The sequence below is a fragment of the Microcebus murinus genome, chromosome 19, assembly GCF_040939455.1.
Source record: "Microcebus murinus isolate Inina chromosome 19, M.murinus_Inina_mat1.0, whole genome shotgun sequence".
Classification (NCBI taxonomy): Eukaryota; Metazoa; Chordata; class Mammalia; order Primates; family Cheirogaleidae; genus Microcebus; species Microcebus murinus.
This window is the reverse complement of record NC_134122.1, coordinates 15,116,323-15,139,228: the sequence shown is the minus strand read 5'-3', so window position 1 is coordinate 15,139,228 and position 22,906 is coordinate 15,116,323. Positions and strand designations below refer to the sequence as shown.

At 43.7% G+C, this 22,906-nt stretch overlaps 2 protein-coding genes and 1 long non-coding RNA gene across 3 annotated transcripts in view; 2 read left to right on the top strand and 1 right to left on the bottom strand.

The window, feature by feature from the left end:
• The window catches only part of ACSM3 (acyl-CoA synthetase medium chain family member 3), a 43,567-nt gene extending 32,192 nt beyond the window's left edge, over positions 1-11,375 (bottom strand). Inside the window, exon 1 of the mRNA XM_075995161.1 lies at positions 11,053-11,375. The gene's annotated coding sequence lies outside the window, so the exon portion shown is untranslated. The remainder of the gene's footprint in view (positions 1-11,052) is intronic.
• The window catches only part of LOC142862423 (uncharacterized), a 32,522-nt gene extending 20,110 nt beyond the window's left edge, over positions 1-12,412 (top strand). The window contains exons 2-4 of the long non-coding RNA XR_012913488.1: positions 3,347-3,480; positions 6,684-6,760; positions 11,918-12,412. This is a non-coding gene — a long non-coding RNA (uncharacterized LOC142862423). The remainder of the gene's footprint in view (positions 1-3,346; positions 3,481-6,683; positions 6,761-11,917) is intronic.
• A 3,699-nt stretch (positions 12,413-16,111) lies between these two features.
• On the top strand, positions 16,112-21,625 carry THUMPD1 (THUMP domain 1 NAT10 acetyltransferase adaptor). The gene is made up of 4 exons (XM_012790201.3): positions 16,112-16,394; positions 17,659-17,833; positions 18,771-19,019; positions 19,868-21,625. Exons 1-4 carry the CDS (start codon positions 16,164-16,166, stop codon positions 20,275-20,277), a joined length of 1,065 nt encoding a protein of 354 aa, XP_012645655.2. The 5' UTR covers positions 16,112-16,163; the 3' UTR covers positions 20,278-21,625.
• The last annotated feature ends 1,281 nt before the right edge of the window (positions 21,626-22,906 follow it).

Here is a 22,906-nt window from a genome sequence, read left to right as displayed (position 1 = left end):
TTGCATCTTCTTGTCCTCTGCCCTGCTTCTCCAATGTGTAGCAGCTGCCCTGCTATGGCCCTGACCTGAAAGCAGACATCATCACCTGCTCTGTGGCATCTGGGGATCTGAGTCCTTTGCCTTCGAAAACCACTTCTGACCATTATTCTTGACTTTCCCCTTTGGTCTCTTGCCTCTACCCTGCCAAAAAAAGAAAGCAAAAACGGAAAAGTCCACATCTTTGGTCTGCTGGTCCTGGGCTCTCTGGTTAGCAAAATGACTAATTGCTTCTGGGACTGGTGAGGAAATACCCCAGAGATGTGGGATCTGGCTAAGAGCCCAGACATGAAGGGCAGGACAAGGCTGGGGTACCTTTTGTGATCCCACTGTATCTGTGGCAATCATACTTTCGTAATCCAAAATGGGGACACATGGTCTGACGACAGATTTTCTGGTGAGGTTTACAATGTTCTGGCCAGGCTTGAGGCTGTGGTTAACAGAGTGTGGCTGGATCTCACACCCTCAGCTAGGGCCATGGTGCCCAGGAAGGGCATGAGTGAGGAGTTAATGCAGGTCAGGATGATAGGGCCCTAGACTGGTAGGAATTGGCACCTGCCCACTCCAGGGCCAGTAGGGCGGGAGAACCTAGGTGTACTAGCATGTAGACATCTTCAGAATTCATGCTATACAGTCGGCCCACACCAACTCTCCCCAGCAGGAAAGTACTGACTTGCTCACTCATGGGTGCTGCACACTGGCCTGCATTCTCTCCACCAAGTAGAGGATATGTACAGATGTCACAGGAGCAAGCTTGGGGACGTCGGCCACTGGCCACTGCAGGGAGGGCACTGCACCTGGGGATGAGTGGCAACGACGGAGACCAATCTGCTACTTTCCCTCACTTAAGATCTCTGCTGAGGGCTGCCCCCATGTGGTATTTCTGCATGACTGGGTTTGGGGTGCTGGGGTGGGGGAGCTTTGGCTGAGGCCCCAGGGGTGGCAATGCCATGGCACTGTGGCTCTTGTCCAGTGAGAAATGTCCTAGACATCAGGTAAGCTGAGAGTGGCTGGCTGGAATGCACACGTTGCATACTTGGAGGCCAAAAAACTGCCATCACAGGGTTTTCCTGGGCCTCTTGAAGGTGTGTATGTTCTCACTGTCTGCCTCAGTGCCTGTGAAGCTGCCCCTGGGGTGGTCATGGTGGGCAAGACTTCCTGGGAGGCCCCAAAGCCCTTGGCATGGTGTGTTGCTTGGCCTCGTGAAGTTGTACATATACTCATTATCTTCTGTAGCGCCTGTGAAAGTGGCCATGGGTTCCAGGCTCCACAGGAAACCCCCAAGCTCTCATCACAGAGTGTTGCTGGGACTCTTGAAGTTATGCATGTCCTATCTGCCTCAATGTGTGTGAATCTTCCCCTTGGGTGACCATGAGTGGCCAGTCTCAGTGGGAGTCACCTAAGTTTTCAGTGCAGGGGATTGCTGGTCCACTTGAAGGTGTGCACATCCTCACTCAGTGCCCCACCACCTGTTAAGGTGGGCCAGACTCCACAGGAGGCCCCCAAGGTCCTGGCTAAGGGTGTTGCTAGACCTTTTGCAGTTGTTCATATCCTCATTATCTGCCACATTGCCTGTGAAGGTGGCTACAGGCCTATATGCTCTCAGGAGAGGCCCCCATGCACTGGCACAGGGTATTACTGGGACTCTGGTTGTACAGGTCCTCACTATCTGCTTGAGCACCTGTGGAGCTGCCCCTTGGGTGGACATTTGGGGCCAGGTTCCACAAGATGAACCCAATCTCCCAGCGTAGGGTATTGCTGGGACTTTAGAAGGTACATGCATCCTCATTGCCTGCCTCAGTGCTTGTTAAGCTGCCACTGGAGCATCTTGGGGAGCCAATCTCTGAGGTATAGACCCAAAGATATGGGCACAGGGTGTTTCTGGGCCTTTTGAAGGTGTGAAGTTCCTCTCTATTTGCCTCAGCACCTGTAAAACTGCTCCTGTGGAGGCCATGGGCGACCAGATTCTGCGGGAGGCCCCAGTGCACCTGGATGAGGGTGTTGCTGGGCCTCTTGAAGGTGTGTGTGTCTTTACTATCTGCCTCAGTGCCTGTGAAACTGCCCCTGGAGTGGCCATGGGGGGGGGTTCCATACTTTGAGGAAGGCCCTCAAATGCTCAGCATGAGGTGTTGCTGGGTTACCTGTATGTCCTCTCTATCTGCCTCAGCGCATAAGGAGCTGTCCCTGAGATGGTAATGGAGGGCCAGGCTCCATAAGAGCTCCCAATCCTTTGGCACAGGATGTTGCTGGGCCTTTTGAAAGTGTGCAGTGAGAGGATGGCTTTGCTAATAAACTATCTAACAGAGAAAAAAAGTGGGGGAATCACAGCACACAACTGCCCCTTTGTTTGCTTAACCACCTGTGGCTTGGGTTTTTCTCTTTAAGAGTTTGTTTTACAGCACTTGAAGAGTTCCCACAGACAGGAGGGGAATGACCCTCCCCCATATCCGCCAGAACACATTCTGATAAGACTGATAAAGCCAGCCTAGCAGAGAAGAGAGACAAACACAGCTGCCTTCTGTTATCATTTTGCAACAATAAGTACTTTTTTTCTTTACCTTTTATAACACCAATAAAAAGCCCAAACCCTGGTCAGGCATTGTAGCTCACACCTGTAATCCTAACACTCTGGGAGGCCAAGATAGGAGGATCACTTGAGATCAGGAGTTTGAGACCATCCTGAGCAAGGGTGAGACCCCATCTCTACTAAAATTAGAAAAATTAGCTGGGCATGGTGGCATGTGTCCATTGTCCCAGCTGCTTGGGAGGCTGAGACAGGAGGATTGCTTGAGCCCAGGAGTTTGCATTTACAATGAGCTATGATGATGTCACTGCACTCTAGCCTGGGGCAATGGAGCATGACTCTGTCTCAAAAAAATAAATAAATAAAGCCCAAACCCTTCATCCTCATTTCTTCTTTCTTTCTTTCTTTTATGCCATGCCCTTTCCTCTTTTGGAAAGTAAAAGAAACTTCTTTCTTTAAAACCTATCCTAATCTTTGAGTCAAGAATTCTTTCTCAGCCCATGGTGATAGTTCCCACGCTAACATTTTGATGGCCCATATGGGGAGATCACTTTTATACTTCTGTCTTGAAACTGCTCCCTCCTCTGTTGCACAGCTCCTAGGACATCCTTCTCAGTGCTCTCAATATTATTCAGAACTTAGTGAGTCTCATGGACTTTGGAAATGGCCATGTGCTTGAGTCCAGGGGTGGTAGCTCTTTGGTGTGGTCTAGTATGGAAAATCCGGTGCCAGGTCTACCCATCGAGGGAGTTCCTTGGAAGGATACCTCCTAACCGCCCTTCTCAGTCTTCACGCAGATGCAGGGATGCCTGGCTTTGGGGAAGATCTCAAGGTTTCAGTCTGGGTCAGAACATGGAGACACCCATTTCCTGGCTGGATCTGATTTCAGGAATACCCAATGTCTGGTCAGAACTCTGCAGGTAATCTGAGTCAGGGATGCCCTTCTCAGACTCTCACTGTAGATGCATAACCACCCCTAAAGTCCTTCCTTTTTTTTCCTCCTAGTTATTGCTATGGGTAATGTTTAGTCAGCCCCACCTAAAGACTCCCCATTGGGATGTCTCCTTAAGAATTTGACAACTTTGAGACTTACTGACCTCCATCCAGCCCAAACGTTTAGTCTTCTATTTCAGTACAGCCTGGTCACAATATAAATTAGATGACCAGGAGATTTGGCCCCAAAATGGATCTTTTTTTTTTGGAGACAGAGTCTCACTTTGTTGCCCAGGCTAGGGTGAGTGCCGTGGCAGCAGCCTAGCTCACAGCAACCTCAAACTCCTGGGCTCAAGCCATCCTGCTGCTTCAGCCTCTCGAATAGCTGGGACAGGCATATGCCACCATGCCCAGCTAATTTTTTGTATATGTATTAGTTGGCCAATTAATTTCTTTCTATTTATAGTAGAGATGGGGTCTCGCTCTTGCTCAGGCTGGTTTCGAACTCCTGACCTCGAGCAATCCACCTGTCTTGGCCTCCCAGAGTGCTAGGATTACAGGTGTGAGCCATCGCGCCCGGCCTGGATCTCTTAATCATAATACCATTCTGCAATTCTACCTTTATTGCTTCCAATTCAGAAAATGGTCTGAAGTTCCCTACATTAGGCATTCTTTGAACTTGCTTAACATCCTGATCTTCGCTCCACCTGCTGCATGTTATTTCTTACTTCTACATCTCTTCCCCTATCCTCCTTTGACTTGGATGATGTTTCCCTTTCTGCTCACCCTGTTCTCCCTCCATATCACTGCCTTCCTTCAGTGCCACCATCCGGGAGTCCTCAAACTATGGCCCGCGGGCCACATGCGGGTGTTTTTGCCCATTTGTTTTTGTACTTCAAAATAAGATATGTGCAGTGTGCATAGGAATTTGTTCATAGTTTTTTTAAAACTATAGTCCAGCCCTCCAACAGTCTGAGGGACAGTGAACTGGCCCGCTGTTTAAAAAGTTTGAGGACCCCTGATTTAACCCTTTAATTCTGCCATCTTCACTTCTCCCTGTTTCCTCCCTCCTCTCTTTTCTACCCTGTCTCCACCCTTCGTGCTAGGCTGTAATTGCTCCAGCCAGCCATTTCAAAATCCCTCCCCACCCATATACCAGCTCCCTCTTTGAGAGATTGCTGGCTCGGAAGACATTATCCAAGTCCAAATCTCTTTTTCTATGTCTGATTTGTCTCAAATAGAAACCAAACTGGGCAGCTTCTCAGCTGATCCTTCAAAGCTCTCCAAAGAATTAGAATATCTCACACTTTCCTATGGCCTTTCATGGAGAGATCCATATAATTTTATCCACTTGTACTACTTCTGAGGAGAGGGGCCGTATTTGGTCCAAGGCTAGGGAGTATGCAGATGCTCTCAATTGAAGACAACCCTATACTTACACCACTGGCCCCACAGCAGTCCCAGAACAGAACCTGAATTGAGGTTACCAACAAAGAGCTCCTCATGGCGGAGTGAAACCTTATGCTTTCCTGTGTCATAGAAGGGATTAAAAGGACCACTGTTAATTATGGTAGAGTTAAAGAAATTGCTCAGTGTCAAGATGAAAATGCAGCCCTTTTTCTTTCACAACTGACTCTTTTAACCTAATCACAGCACCATTATAACACCTAAAAAAGCCACAATAATAATCATCATCAAATATCCTTAATACTGTGTTTTGTTTTTGTTTTTGAGACAGAGTCTTTCTCTGTTTCCTGGACTAGAGTGACGTGGTGTTAATCATAGCTCACTGCAACCTCAAACTCCTGGGCTCAAGTGATTCTCCTGCCTCAGCCTCCTGAGTACCTGGGACTATAGGCTCATGCCACCATGCCTGGCTAATTATTTTTATCTTTTTATTCAACTGGCTAATTTTTCTATTTTTAGTAGAGATAAGGTCTTGTTCTTGCATTTTTCCAGGTTAACTCAGAAAATTTTGTTTTACAGTTGATTTATTTTTCCAGGTCAGGGCGCAAACAAAGCCAACACATTGCATTTTATTGACATATATCTTAAGTTTCTTTTAATCTGTAAATTCCATCTCCCTCTTCTTTTTCTCTGTAGTTTGTTATAGAAGATAGGGCATTGCCCTATGCAACGTTTCCCAAATTCAGTGTTGATTTTGCTAATTTCAACATGGTTGAATTTAACATATTTTTCTGTCCCCTGTAGTTTATAAACTGATAGTTACATCTAGAGGCTAGATCACTTTTTAGCAGAAAAGATTGCATAAATAGTACTGTGTAATTCTATTGTATCATATCTGAAGAAACATAATATCTAGTTGGCTTTCCTTTTGTAATGTTAAGGCATCAGCCTGATCCATCTATTATAAGATTCCATCAGCTTTTCACCTAATGCAGCTATTGGTAATCATTACCCATATCCATTATTTCATGGGGATCTCCATTTTCTCTGGAAATGAATCAGGCCTTCTCCAGCACACAACTGAAATGTAATCTCCCTGCATCCCAACCCAGGTTTAATCCTAGAGAGTAACCCAGTGCTATTCAGTCTTCATCTAAGAAAGATTCTGAGCTAAGCTATTTGAATAATTCTTATACCCACCTGTCTTAAGAAAAACCCAAATAGATAAACGTACTTCCCAGCCAAGACCAGGCTTTTAGGAGATTCTTCTAACATACCATTTTCCTCAACTTTTTTCTTTCATCATAAGACAATAATAACAAGGACAGCAACAACGAGGAAAACAGAACCATAGTTGGAACCATCCCTTATGTAGAGTAGAAGAGAATTACCACTTTTTGAATGTTTTTTGTATGCTAGCTGTTTTATATAGCTTACATCATTTATTTCTCACAGCAGCTCTATGAGCTAAGGAGTACTATGTCCATTTCTTTATATGATGAAATGAAGGCTAGTAGAGAACAGATAACCCTGATATAAGTCATACAGCCTAAAAGTGACTCAGTTAGAAGGTAATGTCCTTTTACTTTAATGTTGAATTGTTTGATTATACCTAGAATCAGTTTGGCTGGAGCAAAGATCTTGACAATGAATATGTCAAAATATCCCATAAACTTCATTTCTGCCTACCCATAAAATCCAAGGGAAGGGGAATGCAGAGAAAGGCAAGGTGACATAATGTATGTGTAATGAGACCCTGTCTTTCAATTCCTTTTCTTCACAGGAGATCCTGGCTCCCACATTGACCAACTCTGGTACTGGTGAGCAGAGAAAAAAATGGCAGGCATTCTCAGAGCCCCAGTGAGCTTTTCTTTCATTTGCAGAGAGCTGGGGTGGGGGATGGGGTGGGAAGTGGGAAATGTTTTATGGAATTGCCATAATTAAGTCAAAATGATAAAAAAAAAAAAAAAGTCATCTGGAACATTCTCTCAGTCTCTCCTGGATTCCTATCTCATTAGCCAAGGTTGGCTAAATATTTTCTCAAATGTAAAATAGTTTGAAGTTATGAATATTTTCTCCAAATAATTTCAACAACAGTAACAAGAAAAATCTTTTATAAAGGAAAACATTTTCAACAGTTCTACAGAGAAACAGGAAAAAGAACAGTCAATAAAACTCTGATTTGTATCCTGTTATCTGAACATCAGATTTAATTGCTGAAGCCTATGGCAAGGGATTTGGTAATTCCTGGAAGAGTTCACATATGATTAATTGTTTACTAAATGATTGTTTATGGAACTAATGAACTGACATGTTCATTTTTCTAAACGAGACAGATACTGTTGCTTTTCCTCTTGATGTATGAATGTAATTGTCTTATAATTTCCTTTCCTCCTATAAATATAAACAAAGAGTTTGAGTGACTTTGCTAGATTCTTCAATCACTGAGTATGTTTTTCATTTAAAACTAAGGGAGGCTGGGCGTGGTCACTCACGCCTGTAATCCTAGCACTCTGGGAGGCGGGGTGGGCAGATTGCTCGAGGTCAGGAGTTCTAAAACCAGACTGAGCAAGAGCGAGACCCCATCTCTACTAAAAATAGGAAGAAATTAATTGGCCAACTAAAAATATATAGAAAAAATTAGCTGGGCATGGTGGCTCATGCCTGTAGTTCCAGCTACTTGGGAGGATGAGGCAGGAGGATGGCTTGAGCCCAGGAGTTTGAGGTTGTTGTGAGCTAGGCTGATGCCAGAGCACTCTAGCCCAGGCAACAGAGTGAGACTCTGTCTCAAAAATAAATTAATTAATTAATTAATTAAAAAAAATAAAACTAAGGAAACAACCTAGCCTGGGAAGCAGAGATGTGAGGCAAGCAACTATGAGCAAAGGTCAATCCTGGTCCAGCAAAAGGTCATTGAAAGCCTAGTAAGATCTTCCTGGAAATCTTCCTCTGAAGGTGTGCCAGGTTGCTCACACCATCATAGAAGGAGCCATTTATACTGAGAGAAGCTACAAAGCCTGGGAAAGCTGGAGACTCACAGGCAGATGAAATGGGTTGAGATGGAAAGTGGGGTTGTAATGCCCTTTGGAAGGGTATAATTGTTATTGCCCTGGGGCTGTTTCCAGACATTGTGAAATAAAATAAATTTGGGTTTAGGTAAGAAGTGGCTTTATCCTAAAGAAGTATTACAATAGGGGAAAGCACTTGCTATGAGATCTGCAAGCATCTCAAAGGGTAGGCAGACAAGGCCTTTCTTTCATAGGGAGGAGCAAACAAGATAGGAAAGAAGGTGGGAGCAGAAGGGCAGGATGGAGGGTGGCAAAATCCGATCTTTGGTGTTGGTTGGAGAATGTTTCACCTTGAAGTCAGCCTGTTCTTGGGTGGGGCATAAAGTCAGGTTGTATATTGACTCAGGCTGAGGGTGGGTCAAAGTTCAGGGTCCTGGGGGAAGGAGAGAAACTTAAGCAAAGTTTGGTTAACAAGTAGTCTTCTGACCACTGAAAACAAAACTGTTCAGCTATTTGTTTACAACTCAAAAAAAAAAAAAAGGGAATTTACAGTCGGTGGCTGGCTTTGTGATAGAAAAAAGAAAACATCATCTAAGTTATAATGAAAAGGGTGTTTCATTGCAGTAAGCTGCTTTGACAGAATACAAAGGATGGAGGATATTTTTAATCGCAGTTACTTACTAGGATTACCTGCCTGCTCCATCTTCCTCCACTACTTTTTCTTGCCTTATACATCTATTTGGCTATATCTGACTTATATCTTTTATAATAAACTGGTAAACATAAGAAGAGAGAAGCAAACCTGTCAAAATTGGGACTCAGGCAACGGTGGGATGAAACAAATTGGAGGTGGCAGGGATCAGTTCAGGACACCCAGCAGCACTGAGTAGGATGCATGTAGGAGTTTTAAGAGCCAGGCCAAATGTGAATTATCTAGGGACCAACTTAAGTTCACTTGAGTTCAAAGTTAGGTTCCAACCTGGGAGATCAGGCTGTTAGGTGAGTTTCTCACGCACCCTGTGGTTGTGATGAAACCACAAGTATGACAAGTGAATCATAGCCAGTGAAAGACTTGGGATGTCATTCGATCAAATGTGAGGCAGGAACTGTTCGCAGAGGCAAGGCATGCAGGGAGCATGCATTTTATTTCACTTTTTACTATTTTGTTAAAGAATTTCCCTTCTTGGCTGAGCATAGTGGCTCACACCTATAATCGTAGCACTCTGGGAGGCTGAGACGGGAGCTTGAGCTTAGGGAGGTTGAGACCAGCGATCCTCCTGTCTCAACCTCCCACATAGCTGAGACTACAGGCCTGTACCACCACACCCAGCTAATTTTTTTTCTGTTTTTAGTAGAGACAGGGTCTCCCTCTTGCTCAGGCTGGTGCCACCGTTACTGCTTGCGCTGGCTCTCTGCCGATATCCCCTGTCAGTCACCACACTCGATCCCACTCAGGACCCTTAGACCAAACCCTTCTTTGCCCCCTGAGAGAGGTAGCTGGTGCCAAAGGGGTTGTTCGCGTCCATGTTCCCTTCTCCTTTTCTGATCTCTCTCAGATTGAAAATCATTTAGGCTCCTTTTCTAACAACCCCACGGCTCACACTAAAGAGTTCCGCTATGTTACACAGCATACAATTTGACCTGGCATGACATTTTTGTTATCCTTGCCTCTACTCTTACTACTGATGAAAAGGAACATGTCTAGACGGCGGCTCAGGGGCATGCTGACCAAGTCCATCTAACATACTGCACCATGTCAGTCAGGGCCAAGGCTGCACACAATGAGCCAGACTGGAAATACCAGCCAGACCCCCCTCACTGGCCAAGATGGTAGAACCCACTGAGATCACATGCTGCAATGCGTTCTTGCTGGCCTCCAGGCCGCTGCCCATCAGGCTGTTAATTATGATAAGCTTAAAGAAGTCACTCAGAAGCCAGATGAAAATCCCACAGCCTTCCTCAGCCGCCTTACAGATGCTCTCATCCAATATACCCATTTAGACCCTACTTCCCCAGCAGGGGTCACTGTCCTTGCAACTCACTTTATCACCCAGTGATATTAGACACAAACTTAAAAACGCAGAAGGCCCTCAGACCCCCATCCAAGACCTGGTAAACATGGCATTTAAAATCTCTAGTTCCCGAGATGAACAGGCAGAGGCCCAAAAGGAAGCCCATGTCCACCAAAAGGCACACCTGCAAACCCAAGCCTTGGTTGCAGCCCTGTGGCTGGCAGGGCGTGAAAAGCCATCGACCTCGTCTAAAGCAACCAACTGCACTCCACAGGGGACCTGCTTCAAGTGTGGTAAGGAAGGCCACTGGGCCAACTGGTGCCCGATGCCACGTCAGCCCACTGAACCTTGTCCGGCCTGTGGTCAAGAGGGACACTAGAAGAGTGCCCCTTAGGACAAATGTCCAGAGGGTCAGTCCTCCCACCCCCAGACCTGCCAATGACAGTTTTGGGCTTGGCTGCAGAAGACTGACAAGCCCTGGCTCTGTGACCCCAATCACTCTTGCAGAGCCTAGGTTAACAATCAAGGTAACCGGTAAGACGGTGTCCTTTCTGGTCTACACAAGGGGCTACCTACTCTGTCCTACCTTCTTTTTCAGGCCTTACTTATCCTTCCCAGGTGTCGGTTATGGGTATTGATGGCAATTCTTCATGGCCCCCTACTACCGGTCCCCTAACCTGTCTAATATATTACTGTCCCATCACCCACTCCTTCCTTATCATGCCCTCCCATCCCACTTCACTATTAAAAGAAAACTTATTAACCAAACTAGGCACCACCCTCCACTTTTCCTCCCAAACCTCCACCCTTCTTCTATCTCTCCAGATTCCTCAGCCCCACCCACAGCCTCTCCCTCCTTACCAAGCCCTACATGCCCTCTCCTGCCTGAACTTGTACACCCTCGGGTTTCGGGGACAGCCCCCACCTATTTGGTCAGGCTTTGGCCCAAAACCTACTCCAATGTCCCTTACAGCCTAGCACTGTTCTCCAATACGTTGATGATCTACTGCTCTGTAGCCCCTCTTTACGGCACTCTAAGACCCACACTGCCTCTCTACTTAACTTCTTTGCTTCCAAGGGCTATCGAGTGTCCCCGTCCAAGGTCCAGCTGTCCGAGCCCACAGTCACTTACCTTAGGCTTTGTCTCACCCCCACATCACGAGATCTCACTGTTGACGGCCAACGGGCTCTTCCCGATCTCCAACCACCCACCACCGCTAAACAGATTCTGTCCTTCCTTAGATTTGTTGGTTTCTTCCAACACTAGATCCCTATCTTCTCTCACATTGCTGAGTCCCTCTATAGGGCAGCCCGCGATGCCTCCACTGGCCCTTTGCTAAACACCCGGGCTGTCTGCCATGCATTTCTAAAGCTTCCAGGCACCACGTCTAAGACTCCCTCATCCTGAAAAACCCTTTTACCTCTACACAGACCAGCACCAGATCCTGGCCCTCGGTGTTCTCGCCCAGCCTTTGGGCTCCTGGAACCTACCCACCTGTACTCCGTTGGTTTATTTATCCAAACAACTGGCCGCCTTGCCTTAGGGCACTGGGTGTGGCAGCCTCTCTCACCAGAGAAGCACTAAAGCTTTCCCTAGGACAGCATCTACAGGTCTTTTCATACCCTCGCCTTCCTAAATTCCTCTAAAATAATCCCTAATATTTCCCACTGTTTCCTCTGTGCCTCCCTTCAGCGACTCCTGCTGGCTGCTGTCCCTTTAAACATTTCTAACCCCAAACAACTCCCTCATCAGCTCCCTTATGCTCCACTCTGCTTACTTGTGTTCCCCTTTAAGAACCTGAGCCTACAGGCCAACCCTATGCAGATTGAGTGTGCTCTCTCACCTCCCACACTGACCCCAACCTACAACTTCATGGACGCTGCCTTACCAACCACAGTACAGGCGTACTGTGACCACAACCACCTCCTCTGCTCTGGGTCCTTGTTTCCCTGTCATAGTGGTCCCTCAATTAACTCTTTGCTCCTGTCTTTTACAGTTCCTCCAGCGCCACCTACAAGAGCTGTCACGAGTGACAGTAAACCAACTACTTCTTCATCCGTACTCCCCACTACCAACCACCCCTCCACCAGCCAACCCTGGCCTATAGCCCCTAACTACGCCCCTTCCTAGCAGGAAGTACTCAGAAAGAGCGGCACCCATCATAACCAAAAGGCCAGAATGTAAGGCTGGTGGTGGACCCCCTCATCTGCCTAGATCAAAAAAGAAAAGGCTCATGGGACCAGACCCACTGAGAGGAACCACACCCAGATGTCCACCCGGATAAGAAAGTTTTGGCTCCTGGATTCGCAAATACTGCCAGCCCCTCCTGTTTCTCAATGACTACCAAAGGTCACCCCAGCTCTTCCCACCAAAAGTCCCTAGCCTGGCCCAAAGGGTATAAAATGCCGCACCTCCTTCAAATGGGGGTGACTTCTGGGGCCCCAAGGGGCCCCAGAACCTTGTCTGGGAGCACTAAATAAAGCCACGTGGTTTGGTCCCACTCTTGCTCTCTCTGTCTTTTCTTTTCACCGCTGCCGAAAAACCTTACAGTCAGGAGTTCAGGGCCAGCCTTAGCAAAAGCGAGACCCTTTCTCTACTAAAAAAAATAGAAAGAAATTAACCAGACAACTAAAAACAGAAAAAATTAGCCTGTAGTCCCAGCTACTCGGGAGGCCGAGGCAGGAGGATTGCTTGAACCCAGGAGTTTGAGGTTGCTGTGAGCTAGGCTGATGCCACAGCACTATAGCCTGGGCAACAGAGGGAAACTCTGTCTCAAAAATTAAAATAAAATAAAAAATATAGTAACCTAATAATTGCCAAGACTATGGATAAAAAAGACCACAGAGAAAGCAGTGTGAAACACTTAACACCAGCCAACATTCTTAGTCGTAAGTCAAATAGAAACATATTCTGGCAAATTGAGGCTGAAAAGGAATTTATTGGAAGCCTTTTGGGTAGCTTGACAGAATTTTAGGAAAGGCTGAAGGAAGAAGTGCCAAGCATAGGTGGGGGAAACTAGCAGGCTGGAACCAGCAACAAGGGGCTGGAGAAGGTACCCCTGCCTCCAATTCTGGAATGGCTGCTGTGCTGCTGACACCAGGTTCAGGATGCCTCTGCCACTGGTGGGATGAATTCTAGACAGGCCCTGCTTCTGCATACATTTGCTCCCAATTCTCACTCCCAGATAGGAGTATCCGATTGTTGAAGCTGAGGTGATGCACCCACACCACAGAACAGGTAAGGAGGGATAGATAACATCTCAAGCTTCCACGGTGCAAGGTTGGGACCCTGCCTTTCACTCAAGACTCATCCAATGATGGATTTTCCCCTCAACAAAGGCAGGGGGTTCATTTGTTAGGCAAACAAAAACAACAAATGTTAACTACAATTTAGACCAAAACTATAGAGAAAGTAGTCATGGTATGTGTGCTACCCCAGTCTTCCTCTGCTGGTGATAGAATCTGGTTATTTCTCTACCGTTGCCCCTTAGAATAGTAGTATTAAATAAGAAGACATGTTTGGAAAACCCTCAAGTATCCAGTTTCTTATGAAATCACTTCCATAGTTGGCCAGAAGGGGGCACCCTGAAAAGGAAACCAACGTTTTCCATTTGTCCTACTCTGCAGGGTGGAATAGGACAGTTAACACCTTATTATCAGAGACTCTAATCTTAATTATAGTAATTTAAGCAAAAAAAAAAAAAAACCTAAGGGAAGATAAAGTTATGTAAAGAAATAAAATTAGCCGGGGGCGGTGGCTCATGCCTATAATCCTGGCACTCTGGGAGGCCAAGGCAGGCGGATTGCTCAAGGTCAGGAGTTCGAACCAGCCTGAGCAAGAGCGAGACTTCCGTCTCTACTATAAATAGAAAGAAATTAATTGGCCAACTAATATATATAGAAAAAATTAGCCGGGCATGGTGGCGCATGCCTGTAGTCCCAGCTACTTGGAAGGCTGAGGCAGAAGGATGGCTTGAGCCCAGGAGTCTGAGGTTGCTGTGAGCTAGGCTGACGCCACGGCACTCACTCTAGCCTGGGCAACAAAAGTGAGACTCTGTCTCAAAAAATAAATAAATAAATAAATAAAATTATACACACATAATGAAAACAGTTAACCACGCAGTTCAGCATTAAGCTAATTACTTTTTAACATTTAGTTGCTTCACACACAACAAATCTCAGAACATGAGACTTAAATATAACTAAGTCAGTAAAACGCACAGCACTCCTACATTTGTTCACCACAAGCAAAACGCTGTGAAAGGTGCAACCCTAACACAAGGGATTTATAAATTTCAAGTTGGCTTCTAGCTATGCAAAGTAAGAGGAAATGGATTCCCACTTTAGGGGTGTGGAGAATATTATGACATTGACTCTGAAGGGATTGCTTACCTATCTAGCTGAAAGAGTGGGTTTTTAAATATTGGGGAACAGGTATGGAAAAAATAGGAAGGCATATTTCCTTTTTTTTTTTTTTGAGACAGAGTCTCACTTCTGTTGCCTGGGCTAGAGTGCTGTGGCATCAGCTTAGCTCATAGCAACCTCAAACTCCTGGGCTCAAGCAATCCTCCTGCCTCAACCTCCCAAGTAGCTGGGACTACAGCCATGCCCGGCTAAGTTTTTCTATATGTTTTTAGTTGGCCAATTAATTTCTTTCTAATTTTAGTAGAGACAGGGGTCTCACTCTTGCTCAGGCTGGTCTCGAACTCCTCACCTTGAGTGATCCTCCTGCCTCGGCCTCTCAGAGTGCTAGGATTACAGGCGTGAGCCACCGCGCCCGGCCTAGGAAGGCATATTTCATTAGAGGAAAGATATTTTCCCTTACTATTAATGCAGTTTCTTTTATATGTGTACAAATTTCCAGGCTATTACTTCATATCAGCATTACTTTCTCATGAGAGCTATAAGAATGGAACTCAGAGATGCTTGCAGTACAATAAATAAGAGGTTCTTTATTCCTGACTTTCTACTATAATCCACTCCACATTTTTGGGTCACTGGATTAGGTAATCTATCCTAGGGCAACAAAGTAAAAACAGTCTTTTGGCTCCTAATGATTTTGTTCAGAAGCAAGGAATGTGACTTTCCTGTCCAAACCAAGTGCACAATGACAATTCACCAAAAATGTCCCTATCACTTGTTATGATATCAGTGTTGTAACACTGTATGAAGAAATTGATAAGGACAATACTTTCGGTATTAATATATTTTACAAGTTAAAATATATAATTTTCACAATAGTGACAATTCATTATCATTATTTTGTAGGCAGTCAAATTTAGCAGTGGGAGGTTGTCTACCAACTTTAGTGACACTAATGTTAGTAAGTTCTGATAACCCACTACCATTGGACCAGCCAGTGACAATGTACTATTAAGAATTTGGCCAAAGCCGCGTGTGGTGGCTTGCACCTGTAATCCGGGATACTCTAAAGGCTGAGGCAGGAGGATAGCTTAAGCCCAGGAGTTCGAGATCAGGCCTGGGCAACATAACGAAGCCCCGTCTGCTTAAAAAAATAAAAAAATAACATATATATATATATATTTGGTCAAGTTTCCCTGTATTATAATATACTATATCTCATTCTGATAATCAGGTCTCTCACTGAATTCTTCGTACCTTGTGTCTTATTTTTCTTTCTAGATTTGGAATCCTGCAACAGGAGCACTGCAGGAATGTCTGTCGAATATGCACCTTTCACTATGGAAAAAAAGTAAGTAGGATGGTTTGGAAGGCCCCACTTACTTACAAGAAACTTTGGCCTATAAGGGCAATGAACAGTGTCTTGCTCTTCTAATGGCCCCAACCTCAGTACTTAGGACAATGACTAGCACATAGTTACCGAAGTAAACATTAACCGAAGGAATCAATGAACATAAACGTTTTAGTGAAAAGGTTCTTTGCAAGCACAGGCTGTATCGAGCTGAGGCCCAGAAACTAAGTTTACAAGCAGGCTCCACTCGCAGAACACTTCTCCAGGGAAACCCCTCCAGGTGGTGAGGTGAGGGTGAGTGCATGTTGATCTTCGCGACCGGCAGGGCAGAGGCAGGCCTTGCTCCACCTTTCCACCGCCTGCCGCCGACCGGCTTTAGGACCCCACGCAGTACGGAATGAAGCTTGGAGGCGGGCTGGGAGAGGCCGTCGCGCACACTTGACGTAAGCAGCCCGCGCCAGCGGAGGGCGGGACGCCGAGAACCGTGCAGAAAGAAGCTCGTTTATCGTTCGTCTCAGCTCGCAGGCACCATGGCGGCGCCCGTCCAGCAACCTACTCAGCCTGGCGGCGGGAAGCGCAAGGGCAAGGCTCAGTACGTGCCGGCCAAGCGGGCTCGGCGCTGCGACGCCGGCGGGCCCCGGCAGCTGGAGCCTGGCCTTCAGGGCATCCTCATCACCTGCAACATGAACGAACGCAAGTGCGTGGAGGAGGCCTACAGCCTCCTCAACGAGTACGGCGACGACATGTATGGGCCAGAAAAGGTACCGGTTCTGGCGTTGGCGGGCAGAAGGCCTTTCAGGGAGGAGGGAAGGCCTGAGAGCCGGCTGCCTCTTTATGCGTGTGCGCGTTTTGTCACGTGCGTGACGGCCAGGGGGTGTGTCCTCGCTTCTGTCCTCTCCTTGCGCTGTCTGGCGTGCAGACTCCTGTCTGGTCCGTCTTGTGCTTGCACTTTGGCTTTTCTTCCGTCATTAATCACAGTAGCTCCTGTTTATTTATTGCTTCCTGTGGGCCAGGTGATGTGCTGAAGCTCTTTCAGAAACATGTATGTCTCGTGACATCTTTGTGAGGTTGGCAGTAATAATGTGTGTTTTTCCTATGCAATGATATCTCTGCGATAGTGGGTTCGGTACTAGCGGTAATTATTTCTCAAATGTACATAAAAGTACATTTTAAAAGTTAAAAACTTTCTGCTTCAGAATGCCTAAGGAAAAAAAAAAACTTTTTACCAACACCACCTAAAACCTCATTGTCCCTTCACAGTTTAGAAGTCACTACGTTATTGGCTTAGAATCTGGACCAGTACACACATGGGCACCAAGGAATTAAAGGAAGAGAGATAACACAGAGGGGATTTGAATTCAAGCCTCATCATTTACCAGCTCTGGGAGTGGGCACATTACTTCTGTTGAATTAGATAAAAAAAGAGAATAATGATAGTACTTCATAAATTTGGGTAGAGAGTTGCTTTTATGTACATAAAGTACATCCTGGTATGTAATAAAGGCTTCATAAATGTGCACAATTATTAATGCCTGATTGGCAACCCCATTGGTAGGGCAGAGAACGAGGCAGCAGGTGCATGTCTTGTCTACACTGGTACCTTGAGCAAGTTCTTGAGCTTGCTGTGCCCTTTTCCTTAGTAGAACAGGAGTAAGGGTTTTTAATTCTTTACATATGGTCTAATCTCACCAAAAGGAGAATGTCTTATCAGGCACAGAGATACCTAGTGATGGTATAAAGGTCCACTCTGAAATGGTTCATCTGGTGAGCACATTTCCTTCAGAAATGTGTTGTCTCAGACTGTCAAGATGCTTTTGAAAACATTTTCAAATTATACATACCACATTCTGAGGGACTCCCTTCATCCTCTGCATTTTGGTGGGAGTTGTGTCTCAGGTCTCTTAATGAAAAACTTTATTGTCAATATTGAGCCATCTGCCACAAGAGATTTCACATAAGTAGTTAATTATCATGTTTAAACATGGTCTGTTACATAGTTTCTGCTTATTGGTTTTATGTGAATAGTTTACAGACAAGGATCAACAGACCTCTGGAAGTGAGGGAGAAGATGACGATGTGGAGGCTGCCTTGAAGAAAGAAGTTGGTGACATTAAGGCATCTACAGAGATGAGGCTAAGAAGATTTCAGTCAGTGGAGAGTGGAGCGAATAATGTAGTCTTCATCAGGACACTTGGGATAGGTGTGTGTTACCCTTGGATATCTTCCTGTCTCAGAGAACACAGCCTACAAGATGGCTTCATAGGCATGGCTTAATCCTTTGATCACATCTTCTCTACACTGCATTAGCAGAGGCATATGGAGAGAGAGAACGGGGTGGTGGACATAACATTGGCTTTAGAGTGGAAACCTTTGCTGCTGCTTTTGTATATCTTTAGGCAGAACAAGAGTGCTTGTTCTGTCTAAAGGGGGTAGCTGCTACTCAGCTATCGCATTTGTTGCCATTTGGGAACACAATGCCAAACTTTCCAATTTTTCAAAAGAAGCTGGAAATCTCAAGAAGTTTCTTGATTTTTAAATGTGATCAACTAACAACTTAAAAATATTGAAAGCACTGAGCAGCCCCAAACAAATTTGTATGTAAGCAGGATGCAGCCTCCGGACCACCACTTCATTATCTTATACACTGCATAGTTCTAGAATTCCTCCTTGGTCTGAGATCTAGAGTTAGGTACTAACTTAACTAGTTGGTTAATTAAATCTTTTGAACTGACTTACAGATTTTAGTTTTGTTTTTGTAAAAAAGCATGTACTGTTTAATGTTTCTTACTCTGTTAGTTGCTATTGTTATAGGAAGACAACAGCATGGTGTTGTGTTTGGATAAATCAGGACATCACGAAAATGTTAACTTGTGTCTACGCGACCAGTTGTTTTTAGCAAAAGCAGTAATATGATGAAAAGTTAAAATATTAAATTCAGTACTAGTATATAGTAGGCATTGAAGATATATTAGTTGGAAAAGATGATTGGTTTTTAGATTCATTTAAAATAGAATTTCTTCTTCTGTCAATTTATTAATATTTCACTACCAATGAAAATTTATTTTAGAGGTTCAAGAATCTTTAAAATGTCTGAAAATTTATCTTATTTGTTCTTTGATTTTTTTTTTTTCTTTTAGAACCTGAGAAATTGGTGCATCATATTCTTCAGGATATGTACAAAACCAAGAAGAAGAAGACTCGGGTTATTCTACGAATGTTACCCATCTCAGGCACATGTAAGGCTTTCTTAGAAGACATGAAAAAATATGCAGAAACATTTTTGGAACCATGGTTCAAAGCTCCAAACAAAGGGACCTTTCAAATTGTATATAAATCTCGAAATAACAGTCACATGAACAGAGAAGAAGTTATCAAAGAATTGGCAGGTATGTTTCTCTTGGTGATTTTACAGAGGTGTTCAATGGTAAACAACTTGTTTTTAAGGATTTTCTTTCTTTTTTTTTTTTTTTTTTTTTCCTTTTATCACATTGTGGGGATACAAATATTGTTAGGGTTACATATATTGCCCCTGCCATTCCTCCCTCCCGACCCCACCTTGCCAAAACATCAAGCAAGGACTTTCTTTTTTTAAAGATTTAAGGCTTAAATTTTTAAGTGTAGAACCAAGTATGTTAAATTGCCCTTAAAATAATATCAGACCTGGCTGGGCACAGTGGCTCACACTGGTAATCCCAGCACTTTGGGAGGCTGAGGCTGGAGGATCACTTGAACCTAGGAGTTTGAGACCAGCCTGAGCAACATAGTGAGACGATCTCCACAAAGAATAGAAAAGTTAACAAGGTGTGGTGGCATGTGCCTATAATCCCAGCTACTTGGGCGGCTGAAACAGGAGTATTGCTTCAGCCCAGGAATTTGAGGTTGGAGTGAACTTTGATGACACCACTGCCCTCTAGTCTGGGCAAGAAAATGAGACCTTATCTCCAAAAAAAAAAAAAAAATCAGACCTAACTGATTTTAATAAGTTAGATATGAGATTTTTTTGATAGTCTTCCAATCAAGATTGAATTTTCTTTGAGAAAAAAGTACTTTTATTAAATGTCTCAGGATTTAATTAGTATTTATTAATTTGTTCAGAGAATTTTAAGTCCACATAGAAGAACAGATTAGTATATATCTTGTTTTAACAAGTCCCAAACAGAAAGGGATTTTTGTATCCATCAAGCTTAATAGTATCCTTGTCAATCTAAGTGTTTTCATATTTTTTTTTTTACAGGAATAGTGGGCAGCCTCAATTCAGAAAATAAAGTGGATCTCACCAATCCACAATACACGGTGGTAGTAGAAATCATCAAAGCTGTCTGTTGCCTGAGTGTTGTGAAAGATTACACGTTGTTCAGAAAATACAATCTCCAGGAGGTGGTGAAGAATGCTAAGGACCCCTCACAGCTTAACCCAAAGCAGGGAAATGGGCAAGAAACTAAATTAGAATCTGGTGACAAATTAAATCAAAACAACCCAGCAGAAGGAAAAAATAACCAGCAGGTGGTACCAGAGATTAGTGAGGAGCTGGGGCAGATAAAACCAACATCTGAGATGCAGGTGGTGAATGAGGGAGGAGCCAAACCTGATATTGCAAGTCAGGTCACAGAAGGATCCAAGTCAAATGAAAATGACCTCTCATAGGAGGTTATTTGGTATTGGAGGTGAGTTTCTCAACTGGGGTTCTATGAGATATTGCTGAGGTTCCACATAAAATTGTGACTGAAAACACTGTTTTTGACCTTTATGTGCTGCATAATGCTGTTCTCACAGTAGTGAACAATGATCATATAGCCCTTTTAACAGTTTTGTTAGAGATCTTTCATCCCTGTATGGCAGTGTGCATAGGCAGGCCCTCGTGCTGTTGCACAGTGGGGTGGGAGGCAGGAAGAGGACAATGGACTCGCCCAGCCTCCCCTTTTGCGTTGCCAGCTGACTTATGGGAGTGAACAGGTTCTGCGAGGTAGAAAATTGGAGGGAACTTTTCATTCTAAAGAAGGAATTTTTATGTGCCACAACTCAGCTATCACCTGCCACTTTGTTGTAAACATTGCAAAAACGTGGATTGTGCAGGTTAGAAGTGAATTGTTTTGTGCCGTTTTTGTACTTTTTGTGATTTTCGTGTTTGGTTTTGTTCATTTTTGTATTTTGTTAACATTTGTGTGTAACAAATCTGACAGTTCAGTGCTGCAGTTTTTGAACGTAAAGTGTGAAACAGAAGAGGACCATTCTAGGATAGAGCTACAGACCTTTCTGATAAGGTTGGTGATGAAGAATTTCAGTCTTCTCAGTTACTTCAGTATACTAGTGCAACAAGGGACACAAATTCTGTCTTTACAGTGAAAGCTGCTTTTATATGGACTTGTCATCCAAGTTGTCCTATTCTATTGTACATTGTCTGTGGCTTGTGACTTAGAAATCTAGCACATGTAACTATAAATCACAGCCACTTGATATATAAGGATATTGATTATTTTAAATGGTTTTTGGAATATCAAAACAGTAAAACTTACGTTCAAAAATGATACTCAGTGAAAAGGTTTAGGAACCAAATTATTTAGTAACAGAACTTATTCCAGAAAAGAAAGATTCACATAGTTGGTGAGAATCTAATAATACCAACACAAAATTATTGCTGGGGCAAGATACAGCATAATCAATTGAAAAGACTTCACACTCCATAAGTTGAATTACTGATGATACGTCACATGATGCTAAAAAGGTTTTGCATAATTAACTGAAAAGCAGCAGCTTCTCTATCTGGGTTGGTAATCAGTAGTTTTCATTAATATTTGTCATGCTGTAGCATTTGTAAGATTTATAAATGATGTTGAAATTCAAAAAAACTTTCTGCAGCTAGGAGCCTCCCAAAACAAAGGCCAATATATATTTAATGTCTTCATATCCGAAAACCAAAGGTCTGTCATCTGTACTCCTGGTGCCCCATCAGTGGTTGGCTCCATGACAAGTTTTGCCTCATTAAAAAAGAAAATCCTGGTGTTGACATTAGAGCACACTGCTTTCTTCACAGAGATGCTGATATCAAAAACTTGGAGATGAAATGAAGAAAGTTCTGAATAATGCTATAAAAATGGTTAATTTTATTATTAAAGGCCCATTTATGCAAGAATGTTTTTAAAAAAATAAGCCCCAAACTAAAAAATAGACAAACAGCACATAAATCTTCATATTCATCCAGATATCCAGTGGCTTATCAGAGGAAAAGTTCCTGACAGGATATTTGAGTTGAAAGGTTAATTGCCAGCATACTTACAAGAAATTAGTAGGCAAGGTTTTGCTGAATGCTTTGAAGAAATGAAGAATGGCTATAGAAACTAGCTGATTTAGCAGACATTTTTCATCACATGAACATGTTTCTGCGTGGTCCTTCGAAAAAACTTTTTTCCTTAAAGTGACAAGAGTCTTAGATTTAAAAGGAAACAGACTCTGGAACAATCACCTTGCCAAAGGAACTCCAGAAATCTCTTAGCATCCACTTGGGCTTAAGAATGAAGGATACAAGTCTCAAGTCTTGCTAGAACACACCTGGAAGAACTACAAGACCAAATTAAATAGCTTTTCTCCTTTTCCCAGCACTAGTGTATGACTAGATGAGGAACCCTTTCTTAAAATCTGCTCAGCCTGAGATTTGTTTCTCTGAAAGAAGAGAGAGAACTTAGCCTTAGTCTGACAGTTCTGGATTTCTTTAAAATAAGAGTGTCCTTCAACTTACTGCTCACATTCACATACCATGAAGGTTCCCTGTAGGAGTCTCCTGGATTTGAAAGTTTTTTCGAGGGATTCTTCTGAGTAAAACAACTGAAAAAGGCTACACTTACCTAAATGATAAGAAGGAAAGAAAAAAAAAAGAAAAAGGCTGGAAGAGACATACACCAACAAAGTCTGCAAAGTATACTGTTTAGATTGAGACTGTAAAAGGGCTGTAAAAATAGCTTTTGGAGATGGGTTTATTCTTAAATTTTAAAAAAGTTAGGAACTAGTATAAATGTTAAGACTTCCCACACAAGTGGCTATGTTTATTTAATGAATAGTTACCATGGGAATATATTTTTATCCCCTTATTTAGTGGTTCTGCTTGGTAAACCAGACTACAAGGATTTCAGGGCAAAGAGAATAGGCAGTACCATCCTTTTATATCTTTAGATAGTTAGAATGTTAACTCTTAATTAGGTTGAAGTCATCTTGAAGGATTAATAAGAGTATTATTAGCATTATATGTGGGAAGAGGCAGGATAGGATTTTGGTGCCTTCT